This window comes from Cervus canadensis, chromosome 17 (assembly GCF_019320065.1).
Source record: "Cervus canadensis isolate Bull #8, Minnesota chromosome 17, ASM1932006v1, whole genome shotgun sequence".
Lineage (NCBI taxonomy): Eukaryota > Metazoa > Chordata > Mammalia > Artiodactyla > Cervidae > Cervus > Cervus canadensis.
Window position 1 is genome coordinate 58,998,293 of NC_057402.1, and position 13,449 is coordinate 59,011,741.

Sequence of the window (13,449 nt, forward strand, 5' to 3'; positions counted from 1 at the left end):
AGAATGGATAGAACACTGCCCTTTGCAGCAACGTGGATGGAGTCAGAGTGTTACACTAAGTGAAATAAATCAGACAGAGAAAGACAAGTATCATGTGATACCGCTTACATGTGGAATCTTTAAAAAGTGATAAAATTACCTTATTTCCAGAAATAAACTCACAAACATAGAAAATAAACTTATGGGTCCCCAAGGCAAAAGAGAGGGGAGGGATAAATTGGGAATTTGGGATTAGCATATATACACTAATATATATATATATGTGTATATATATATATATATATATATATAATAGATAAACAACCAGGACCCTATATAGCACAGGGAACTATATTCAATATCTTATAATAACGTATAGTGGAAAAGAGTGTATGTATTGAATATATGTGTGTGTGTGTGTGTGTGTGTGTGTAAAGAGTGACAGAGAACTTAATCACTTTGTTATGTACCTGAAACATTATAAATCAACTATACTTCATTAAAAAATGTTGCTGACCACACCTAAGAATTTAGTGATAATTTTAAAGTAGAAATGCATCTCCCCAAATTTCATATCACATGATCTGGATGAATGAAAAGAAAATGAGTAAAGAATCACAAATTTCATGCAAAACAGAAGTAGAGCGACGCACAGGCCAACACCTTCAAGAGTCCTTTCTAATTGTAATTATTCATTCACTCATTCATTTTCAGTGATATCTCTTGGGATTGTTTATCGGTCTGACCAGCAGTGTCCTCAGATGGCACCTCTTTCATACCTGGGAATAAAGCGGCTCAGGGGCTGCAACTGTCCTTGGGTGACAGCAAGGACATGCATTGTCTTTCCTTGGGTCCTGTAAGAGATCTCAGAGCAGTGTATTCAGGGGCTCTGCAGGCCACCAACTTGACCATGATGCTATTGAACTTAATGTCAAACCATGGGTGTAGATTTCCCTTATATTAACTTAGTGGCAGTGTTCACATGGTCACTTAGTTTCTCCTGAGACCAGTGGTGCAATGAAAATTCTGGCCTTAATTTATTTGTGCTTCTGTTTGTTCCTGGGTTGTTTCTCTAACCAAGAACCAACCATCTTCAGTTGTAATGCATGTGTTAATAGTTACAAGCCTTGTGATATTTTTCAAGTTGATCAAATGGTATTTGAATTTCATGAAGTGGCAGAAAGTCTTGCCAAGGAATCAGAGCTGCAGGCTTGATACCATTCCTCTTACTAAAGAGCAACATTTTATTCCTCACATGACAAATAGTTCCTCATTTTCCTAAAATTAGAGTATTTTACTTATTTTGAAGCTTTAAGTAGAGAATAAGATATCAACAGTATGCCAATCTGATGACAGATTCTTGGAAGAAACTGAACATCCCTCTAGGATACATTCCACAGAAGATGTTTTTCGTCTCTGAATGTTTCTGGCTTATAGAGCAGGAAGAAAAAACTACATTGAAATCTAATTATAGTAGATATGAGACAAATTTTCAAAATAAGTGGCATTCATGAAATGCTTTAGAAATTATGAGTCATCACTCTCATTCTATACAGAGATTTTCACAATCCCATCTGTTTTAAGATTTAAATTCTAAATGATAGGAAAAGATTAGCATCTCTTCTGAAAATATTTGTTTAAAATGTTTGGTTTCTAAGGTTCAATGGATTTCAGTAAACTTTTAATTCTTGCATAAAAAATACCTTCTAGTAGTTTTGATATAAATTTTCTACACACTGGTTCATGTTTAAATGAAAACTATGCAAAGGTAAAACTATGTCAAAAATAGCCAAATTAATTTACTCTGAGGTCTTATTAATTCCATCTCTAATATACATATATATATATATATATTCAAGTTCCTTTCAACATAATGAAACAATAATGTAGCTGTTCACTCATTCTGAAATGGAGTGATGCAGTTATTATTAGTTCTCTGATAGCTTCAAGGCAGCCACAGGTATCAGAGCACCCAGGCACCCCAACTTTGTAAACGTTGATGACCTTGAGTTCGTCTTCTCTCAGGGTGGATTTCCTTCACTGGAATCCAAGGGTGCAGACTTAGACTCACCTTTCTGAAGTTCTTTCCCAAATGCACAAAACTGGCCAAAGGGTGGAGGGAAGAGAGAATATTGATTCATACGGCTTTGTCATTAAGTCTTAAAAAGTCAACTCAACATCCAGTTGACCTTACTTTTTGAGTTTCTTCACTCTCCCTTTGGGCTTGCTGGAATCACCATCTATCTCATTATCTCTTTTCCTTTCTCTTATCCCAGAATCCCTCTTCTTCATCCACATCTTACCCTCCTCCAAGACTTAAGCCAGATGCTCTCCTCTATGATGTTATCCTGATTTTGTCTACCATTTTTTCCCATCATGCCTCTGTCACTCCCCACTCCATGCAGGTGGTCTTGTCCCTGTTCTTCCAACCTCCAGGGCATATGCTCTATGCTTAGGAGATCGCAGATCACATTTCACTGTGCCTTCTGACCTAGACACCATCCCATTCTTTGCATCTACCAAAAAGTTTGTGCCAGAACCGGATGTGGTAAGTGCTCAGGGAATGTGTGTCCATAAATGAGTGATATTTGTCATCAGTTTGGTGCCACTGAACCCACATGGTTTCTCAGGCTCCTAGAGTCAGAGGAAGGGAGAACCGTTCATAAGCATACCTTTTTTTTTAAAAAAATTAAAACTACATTTAAAAAAATTTTATTGAAGTATAGCTGATTTACAATATTGTGTAAGTTTTAGATATACAGTATAGATATTAGATATTCAGCTTTAGATACATGTGTACATTTTTTCCAAGTTCTTTTCCTTGATAGGTTATTACTTCACACTACTGTGTGTAAAATAGATGTGTGTTCAGTCACTCAGTTTTGTACAACTCTTTGCAACCCTATGGACTGTAGCCCACCAGGCTCCTTTGTCCATGGGATTCTCCAGGCAAGAATATGGAGTGGGCTGCCATACCCTCCTCCAATAAAATAGATAAGCATACTTTTAAAGCCAGGTGAAAATCTGAGTTATTAGAACCACCAAAGTCCATCCTAATAAATGTATCACAAAATACTTACTTTCCTCTTTAAGAAAAGACTTTTATTTGGTATTTTGTTCTATAAAAGCATCATAATCCCTAAATTTTGATAAAAGGAGCTTTGCATATGGCATTTTTAGTAACTAGAAAGAGATGGCATTGTGGGCATGTATTTTAAAATGTGCTTTAAGGGTAATACATATGCAATGTCTGCTAAACTGTATTTGCTGATTATTTGAAGCTCTTCTCCTTAAGGGCAAGGACCTTTTCTTACTCCTCCGTGCCTTTCGGTAAAGCCCAGCTCATCTGACATATCATACTCACCTCTGTGTTTCCTTAAGACCCAATTGCCCACACCTTCCAAAGCAGGTCCAGATCACCCCTCTTCTTAGAGAGGGTGACAACTTCTGGTGGCCCTAGCACACCCACAGCTCCTGGGTGGTCTCTGTGGAGGACAGGCTATTGCCCAGTACATTGCTGGCCTCTCCTTTGCTGTCTCCTCCTATTTCAACCACATTTTTATTTACCTGTCAGGCTGCTCCTCCCACATGACTGAGCTCCAAACCACGAGACACTTCATTGATCCCCAAAATGGGAATATTGACTTTTTTGTTATAAGGATTTTACTGACAGTCATTCCAGGAGAAATGATGAAAAGAACAGATATGGAACACAGGTTCTTACAAAGGTCTATTATTCCCAGTACTTTTGAGGTTCAAGCCCTGTTAGAATTTTTCCCTCCACTGAATTAAAAAAAACAAAAACAAAACAAAACGATTGCTCTTCTTTCAGTACTCTGTCCCTTCTCCAAAAACAGGTCTTCATAAAAAGCCTTCTCCCTAATGTGCATGGTATTATCTTGGTCTATTTATGTCTCCCAGGACCCCCAGACTGACTGCTTCCATTTTCAGGGGACAGTAGACACTGTGTGATATTGAACCCAACCCAGGCTAATGTGGGCCAGCTGCTGTACCCTGAGTCCACGCTGTGATTGTTTCTCCAGGCAGCTTAGGAAGGGCCAGGTGGGAGCAGGGTGATGCGTAACTCCTCCACTCCTTTCCCACCTTCTTAACTGCAGAGATGCAGAAGTGACCAGGCAGTGGTGAGACATCGCTGAGTGTCCAGCGTCACCTAGAGGACATGCAGGAATGGGTTGCAGTAGCTGGCGGGGAGCAGTTACTCACTACCTTCTGGTGTTTCTCTCCAAGACTGCCCTCAAAAAGCAGAGGCCAGCTAGGGTCTGTCTCTTCACTTTCTCCCTTCAAACCCATCTTCTATTCTTTATTCTGCTACTTTGGTTGGGTTTCAGAAACATGCCACTTTTTCACCTGGAAACCACTTTTATTTCTCATTACCTAAAGGGTAAAGGGGAAATTCTTTTAACAGCTCGACTCTCATCTGCATCCCATTTATCCCCAGGTGTTCTTTCTTGTAATGATAAGCAGATGAGGATGACAGGGATGAGAATGACAGTCACCTCCTCTGTCTCCCCTGAGTGTGGGCCAGGAGTTGAATCTGTGCGTCCATTCTCTCCAGGACTTCAGTCCCACTCAACTAGTTTGCCCTTTTCAAACATTTCAGCCACTCTTCAAGGCTGTGCCTTGGTATTTGTCTGGCTCTTTGCCTGAGAAATTTGTACTCATTCTTTAAGGCCTAGTTCAAATTCATCTCCCCTCTGAAATCTTCCCTCTTCTCTCCTGTACTAGTTTTGATTGTTGCCATAACAATTTACCACAAACATAACATTTAAAACAACACCCAAATATTATCTCACAGTTGGTTTGGTCAGAAGTCTGAGTACAGTGGGGTTCAGCCCATTGGCTACCATGGTTCCTTGTGGTTTTAGGACTGAGGTTGTCTTGCTGGCTGTAGGCCAGGGCCTGTCTTTGCTCCTGGAAGCTGCCCCCTTTCTTCCCAGGCCTTGCCTGTAGTTCTCTCAGTCAAGGGCAAATCTACTCTTTATGCTTCCAGTTCCTCTGGGTTTCAACTTCTGCCATATCCTGGCTTTCTCTTCTGCTTCAAGTGGGAGAAAATTATCTGCTTTTAAGGTCTCATGTGATTAGATTGGGCACACCTGGATAACTCAGGCTACATCCTCTCTCTGTTTGCAAAGTCCCTTTTTGCAAATGTCTGGGGAGAAAGGGGTAATGTCCTAATGACTACATCTCTCCTTCCCCAAGCATAATTGTTTGGTAGGGCTTCCCTGATAACTCAGTTGGTAAAGAATCTGCCCACAATGCAGGAGACCTGTGTTCAATCCCTATGTTGGGAAGATCCCCTGGAGAATGGAAAGGCTACCCACTCCAGTATTCTGGCTTGGAGAACTCCATGGATTTATTTATCGTTGGGGCTTCCCTGATAGCTAAGTTGGTAAAGAATCCACCTGCAATGCAGGAGACCCTGGTTTGATTCCTGGGTCGGGAGGGTCTGCTGGAGAAGGGATAGGCTACTCACTCCAGTATTCTTAGGCTTCCCATGTGGTTCAGCTGGTAAAGAATCTGCCTGCAATGCAGGAGACCTGGGTTCAATCCTTGGGTTGGGAAGATCCCCTGGAGAAGGGAAAGGCTACCCACTCCAGTATTCTGGCCTGGAGGATTCCATGAAGTGTATAGTTCATGGGGTCACAAAGAGTCCGACAGGACTGAGCAACTTTCACTTTCACTCAAACCATGATGGAGGTATCTCTGAGTCTTTTTTGGTGCCTCTGTGCCAGAGTCTGATGGCCACTGGAGGTTGACCACCCTGCCTGCATCTGGGTCACTTTTGGGGTTTGGGACCATCCTACCCGCACTCCTATACTAGCCCCTACTCTTAGTGTTGGCCTTCTTCTCTCCCCTCCTCGCTTCCTGAACCTCCCGCTTAAGGCCCAGCCTCAGACATGCTCCATGAAAGCTTTGTGGCAGACCAGCAAATAAAATGGACCAGTGGTACCATCACAAAAGGTCTGAAGCTATATTTAGCACAGAATAAAATGTTGTTTTTTTTTAAAGTTTGGCTCCAATGTGAGAAGGGACTTTAGCCTATCTTAAATATAGTAGTTAAAAAGGATGTCTTCCGCCAGGACCAGGATTGAGTGAGGAGATCCACCAGAGACATCAGGAGTGTCCATTCATCACAGTACTCACTTGTATCTTCATGGTAATTTGGGGGGACAAAAAAGGGGACAAATTGACTTCCAAAGAAGAATAGGAGAGTATAGTTTCTATCCAAGTGTATAGTTGTGGGAAAAGGTTATAATACCTAAGTCAACATCTTGAAAGACATTAGTGCTTTAATTTTGTCTTCAATAGGGACTTGTATCCATAATGTGAAATTTCAGTTTGAAATGGACCACCTTATTTTATCTAATTTTTCTACGAGACTTATTAAATTACGGAAATCAAGTTTCTAACTTGCAGTTAAGCCCACAAAATGACACTTTACACTAACACAAAATGCTGGGTTTGCTAGATGTGCAGTTTCTCGTCGTATATGTGACCTGAGAGAATGACACAGGTCTGTCCTGGGTTTGCATGTGGAAGTTAGGTTTATTGGCATGCTATGCTCGCTGTCTAAGCATGTGCATTTCCTTCCAATCAGGTGGATGCTCATGGAAATATTCTGTTAACATCGCTGGAGGTTCACAATGAGATGAATGAGGTTGCAGGAGGCGTTGGCGATGCCCGGAATTCAGCAAGATCCTTTGACAACTCAGGAATCCAGTACAGGAAACAGAGCATGCCTCGGGAAGGGCATGGGCGACACATGGACAGAAGCATCCCGCACAAGAAGACCCATCTACGGAGGAGGTCTTCACAGCTCAAAATTAAAATCCCTGATCTAACCGATGTGAATGCCATAGACAGATGGTCCCGGATCGTGTTTCCATTCACTTTTTCTCTTTTCAACTTAGTTTACTGGCTGTACTATGTTAACTGAGTGACTGTACTTGATTTTTCAAAGACTTCATTTAACACTGAGTGAAATATTACTCTGCCTGTCAAGTTTTTATACCTGTACACACACACACACAGACACACACACGCAGATACACACATATATACATACGCAATTGTATATATATGTGAACTTTCTCAGCATATATATAAAATACACGTGTATATGAGGATGTATGTGTATATGTTTATACACACAGGTGTAAGTACCCATGTGTATGTCAGACAAATACACATACATATATACATTTTGCAGCTATGGACAATTCAATCACAGGATGCATATTAAAGAAAGTCATAGTTTTTTTCTTTTTTAATTGAAAGGGACAAGCATTGTCTAAATATTATGCCTTGAGAATGAGGGCGCGAAACACAATATCATCCCAAAATGTGTCTTTTATTATCATAAGTTAGATGTTTTAGTTTAAAAATCAGGAAGAAACTTATTCTTCAAAAACTCATTCAGTGGTATTGCTAGTTTAAAACAAGTCACACTTCATACCCACTCTTTCAGTTTATTAAGCAAAGGCTTTTTGGCTTTCTTGGCGATGGGGTTTGCTTTCGTGGGGCAGACTTTCTCTGTACTGGTTCCGTGGGTGCAGTGAGCCTCTGGTGTGTGCTCACCTGTTTCTTAAGCATAGGCAGAGCCCACGTTGATGTCTGCACGTCCATCTTTTGAAAGCCCATCGGGGGTGGATGGCATCTCACTGTAAGTACTCTGCTGTACAGTATATTTCTTTGCTCACTTGGAGTAGATCCAGCTTACCCATCTTGTGGGACACGGCGGCACATTTCGGCAACGTTGAGTTGACATTTCAATCACTGAACACGTGCTCCACATCTCTTACGGATTGCTAGGCCTGGTATCTAATGGAAGGCTTAGACGTCTCAGGTTATTTGTTACTCTAAGGTAAAACCACCTAGGATGATTTTCCCCCTTGTTTTTAAGTTATCAATCACTCTTATAACATTGTATGTTAATATCAAATATCTTTGCATAATATGCATATGTATATGTATATTTACCAAGATTTTGTTTCTTATGCTTGCTATCATGGCAGCATGCGATGTCATTATTTTTTTCTGTGATGTAACTACTTTCTGTTCTCTAGAATTAAGATTGAAGTGAAAACACTTCTATTCAATTTCAGAAACCAAGAAACATCCTCATGCTTTTATTTCTGTATCTGACATGTTTCACAAGCACATCCAACTACTCCTAGTGTAACTAGGATGCTGCAGGAACACGACCAGTCCACACCATGCATCACCCAGGGACCCACGACCGTTCTCTTGAGGCAAAGGAGAGCAACCTGACAACAAACACAGTCACCTTTGGTTCCTTCCAACCCACAGCCTCATCAGTATTTGGACTTTTTAAAGCTCGTAGAAACAAGACAAGGTGCACCGGTTTCATAGATGCAACCTTAACTTACTATTTAGATGAGATCTTTCTAAAGAAAAAAAAGAGATGATATATTTTTTGTAAACAATATTTCTATCACAGGCATCCATAAACTGAAATGACTACAGTTGTGCAAATAGATGTCACAGTGAAGTTAAGCATTTGGAGAAACAAAAAAGCAAACTATTCAGGAAAGAACTGCTAAATTGATACTTTATCCCAAAATGCCACATAGCCTCACCCTCTCTGTTCTATCCAAAACCAGTGACCAGAGTCTTGCCCAGTACTCTCAGAGCTGGCCTCAGTTTCCCCACAGACAGGGGCTCCATGCCCCCTGCGGGGGTTTGTGCCATAGGCTATCCCCGGGAGCTGACCACTATTTGATTTTCTTTGGCGGCTGATGACCTTTAATCTGTCATGTCTGTAACAGGTCAAACACACCACAAAGTCTCACGCTAGAAGCAGTGACCAATTTTATTTCTTTTCTTCCCTTTCATTCTTATCTTTTTCTTCAGTATCTTCTTCCAACCACTGTTCGCTGGTTTTACTTTTATCTGGAGACAAGTGTTTTCTTGTTCCTTGGCTTTTTTCTGACAATTTTTTCTTGGACAATAATGGGGGATCCTAAAAGTTAAACAGATTGGGAAAAACCTTGTAAGTGACCTTATCATTGTTAACATGTTAAAGAGAACAAAAAAAAAGGACATTGTGTAGACCTTATCCCTTTCAATACTTCAGGTATCTTTTTCTGTATCAGTGATTCAAGGAGTGAGGTCCACATGCAGAAGAGGGACCCTAAAATACGCATGAACATGGACAAAAGTGTCAGCGGTTGATTTAAATGTCCAGTTTATGTATTCAGAACTGTGACATTAGTTCTATTTGGGAGAAAAGTGATTCAAACATTTTTGATGCATAGTTGAGGTACCCAACTGTCAAAGGCAGAGACTCCATGGGGCTCAGAAGAGCTGCAGTCTACGTCCCAAGGTTTTCTGGATATAAATTTGCATGGTATAGTCATAATAGCTTTTGAGCTTTTTATATGCATTTGGCACCAAGACTGGGATCCACAACTTTGTAGACACTGCAATGATGTTAAACATAATAGCTATACTATAAATAGTGTTTGTAACTACACATACACACACACAAACACACACAAATACATACATATATTCTGTAAAAAAAAAAAAAACTTTTTGAGATCCTTGAGTATGTGTTTGCTTTACTTCATTTTAGAAGAAAATTACTCTTCTAATAAAATTATTTTATAGCTTCTCCATTTTTAAAAGTTGTGAGAAATATTAAGAAGCAGAACTGTGTGCTGCAGGAGCGAGCCGAGGTTGGTTCTCTGGACTGTTACGGTGTCCTGTCATGACTGCACAGTAGTTCCTGGAGCCAGTGAGTGTGGTGTGTGGATGAATCTGAACCCGGACCCTTGAAGTAATGTGAGGTGGTTGTTGCCCTCATCCAGACCTCTTGAGTAAGGAGAGAAACGTTGAAATTGGACTCTAATGATATCTCTTTCTCACAACTGAACATAATAAAAGGTGAATTTTCTAAATAGTCCTGTCTTTCCAAAAATGCTTCACAGGGGCTCAAAGGTTATAGGAGAATCTTGTTTTAAGAGTTTGTTATTGCCCATATTCGAATATACTTGAGACAATTCCAGAGCCCTACTACATAAAATTCCTGCAGAGAAAGATGGATAAGACTGAGGAATCTTTACAACAAGTGTTGTGCTTGTCTACTGGCCCTAGGACTGTGGAGGGGTTTCATTGTCTATATCGTGACCCACTTGTTTCCCTCTGTTCTAAGTGACCTTGGTGTATGTCATGATAACGTTCTGTCCCATGTATATATGCAGTACCTAATGCCATGTGTTCTTAATGCCAGCACTCAGAACTCTGGACACGTTCAGTCATTGACATCACCACTTCTTCCCGTCCAGCTACAGAATTAACTTTTTCACCAAGGAGATCATCCTCTCAGAGGTGATACCAGTACGTGGGGACTGGTTTTAAGGGGACAGGCCCACTGCAGCTGTAGGTGTTCATTTTCAGCCTCTTGTAGAGAATCCCATTGGTGTTTTTCCCACAATGGTGTCTTCTAAAAAAAGAACAATGTGTCCAACTTTGAATCTCCTGGCTTGAAATCCCATAATTCTTACTTTAGGTTTTCACCTGAAAACCAGTCATATTTCTGGTCATTTTAATGTAAAAAAAACTGATCAGTGAAATATTTTATTACTTGTGGAATAGAGTCTGGCTCTCATTTTATGTGAGCTATGGGTCAGGGGAATTATGGGGCAAAGAACTGCCTAGGTGGATTAAATTTTCCCAGGACACAACTAGTGTGCCTTGGATTGATTATTACCTCTTCTACTGCATTGAAAGGTGCCATGTTTTCCTGAAATTCCCAACACCTGGGTAAACAGTGACCTCCTGGAGAGTGACTCATTTACCATGTCTCTCCCTAGGGTGAGCACCAGAAACAATTTTGTCATTCTTGTCTCTTATTTCCACTTCACGAGTCAGTGAGTGTGTTCAAGGTAAGTACAGGATTATTCTAGTAGGAATAGGCAATTGCTGTCATGATCAATTCCCACGTTTACTTCATTTCATTGTAAAGATCACTTAAAATCCAATTTTGCTTAAGCACATTGATGTAATTTTGGGGGTATTATTTGACATAAAAAAAACAGCAGAATTGAGTGATAGATACAATATGAAACTTGTTGATGAATGACTTCAAATTTATTAAAAAAGGACTAACTGACTTCAATATGAAGGCTGATTTTTTTTCTTCCTTGTCTGTCTATTGTTGAAATAATGTCGTTATTTCAATTCTAGGTATTTTCAGTTGACATGCCCATTTCAGTTATTCTGAAAGTAAGAATAAGTTCAAAACTGACTAGGTATGAGACCAGCTGAACCATGTGACATTTTTTAAAATTCACAATTTATTTTGAATGTCAAAAGAAAACTAGACACACAGAGATCCACGCTGTTCCTGTATTCAAAAAAGCGTTTTCAGAGAATTATTTTTGTGTTAAAGGCCAGGAAACGAACTGCCAATAAGCTCTGGCACAGGTGGCATTGATCCCTACTCTTTAGTTTTTCAGAGCTAAAGGGCGATTTCCCTTGTCTCCTCTCCAGTAGGAAAGTAGTAAGCAATGTCTCTGAGTGAGTGAGTGAATGAATGAATGAATGAATGAATAAAGATCCTCAGACATCGCAAACCAGACAAAGCGTTTATTGACAAACACATTTCTAGGCCCCTGAAAGGCTGCTGGCTCACATGTACACACCATAAAAGGAAAGTGCACCACAGCCAGTTAGGGTTTAATGGAAGCTTAGCGTCCAGAGTGCCTAAACAAAATAAAGCATAATCTTCAATAATTCTTTACATGTTGTGTTTTCCTTTTTTATCCTATGGACAAGTTTTTTAACTTCCCTCATCTGCTGTGGGGCCCCAACATGGCAATATTTCACACTAGCTCTGTTGGGACTGTAACTTCACTAGGGTACCTTTCTCACTTCATTAGGCTGCAGCGTTAGTCATTTGAATGCCAAGTTTAAATTACCAATAATGGCATCCACTTTGGATTGACTAAGAAAGCCTCACTGAATGTAGAATCCACTCAGAATCCATTCACTCCTGGTCCCAGTGGCTACCACAGGCCATGTACACATTTGACACCATTTCACAGTTCTTAACTACCTCCTTTGTGAGAGTGAAGGTCGCTCATTCATGTCCAACTCTTTGTGACCCCATGGACTATACAGTCCATGGAATTCTCCAGGCAAGAATCCTGGAGTGGGTAGCCTTTCCCTTCTCCAGGGGATCTTCCCAACCCAGGGATACAACCCAGGTCTCCCACATTGCAGGCAGATTCTTTACCATCTAAGCCACCAGGGAAACCCAAGAATACTGGAGTGGGTAGCCCATCCCTTCTCTAGCAGATCTTCCTGACCCAGGAATCGAACCAGGTTCTCCTGCATTGCAGGTGAATTCTTTACCAACTGAGCTATGAGGGAAGACCCTGATGAGGAGGTAAGGACCTTCTTCTTACCAGCTGCTAAAGGAGAAGCGTTGTTGGCTTTCCTTTGAATGGGAAAACTATTCTTCAGAGAAGATAGACTCTTTGGAACCTGTGACCTTTAGCCCGTAATTGGTGTGCAGTCGCAGTGGTTTTTGATTGAGGTACTCCAGGCATTAAAGGCACTCATACTCCATGACCCTTGCCTTTTATGTGACTAGGTTCCACTTAGAATCCACATGCAAGCAGTGCAAAGGAAACCTGTAAGAAATATGCAGCGACAGAAATGGCTCCTTTTAAAGGATGTCTATTGCGGGTATGGGTGTATGAGTGTGCATCTTGAAACCAAATAGGAAACCAGTTAGTAACCCTGGTAGCCAGTGATTGCAAGAAAATGTCTTGTAACTTAAATCTCCATTTCTGCTTTCCCCAGGGTCCTGCTTGACTCGGCATTCTTGAGGTAAATGTACTCACACCACATTTTTCTATGTGTTTCCCATTCCCTTTTCTCATACCCCATCTTTTGTTTCTTTGGGTCTGGGGGAATTTCTCCTTTGAAAATTAAAGAGTGATTTCTATTACCTATTGCTGTTAGAGCAGGTAAGACCTTAATGTTAGCACATCTAATTCCTTTCCTGAAATAGAAGAATCAGCTGTTCCTCTTGCACGTTGAAGCATTAGTTATACACAATCGTCCACCTTGCTAAGGGGGCTTGAAATGCTATATTTTAGGCAAAGTTGTTCATCCTGCCCCATATTCTGTTAACTGTAACTATATTTTTACATTATCAAGGTCAAAAACATTTGCATTCTGTCTACAATCATGAAGTTCCATTTTACTGTTTAATATGTTTATAGAATGATTCTAAATGTTGAAAAGTAATGAACATCCTGCATCACTGAGCCATACTTATGTTAAGGCCAGTTCAAAGTTTAGTGTTTCAATTGAATGTATAAAAATACATATTAGAAGGCAAAAACAGACCACCTATAGTCAAGAGTTTTTCTGCCTGGGAAGTGTGATCAATTGAGTATGTGTGAGAAGAGG

The 13,449-nt window shown here is 40.4% G+C and overlaps 1 protein-coding gene across 1 annotated transcript in view; it reads left to right on the forward strand.

Moving 5' to 3' along the window:
- The window catches only part of GABRB3 (gamma-aminobutyric acid type A receptor subunit beta3), a 279,117-nt gene extending 267,974 nt beyond the window's left edge, over nt 1–11,143 (forward strand). Inside the window, exon 9 of the mRNA XM_043434472.1 lies at nt 6,599–11,143. Within this exon, the coding sequence (XP_043290407.1) occupies nt 6,599–6,937 (339 nt within the window). The 3' untranslated portion in view covers nt 6,938–11,143. The remainder of the gene's footprint in view (nt 1–6,598) is intronic.
- The last annotated feature ends 2,306 nt before the right edge of the window (nt 11,144–13,449 follow it).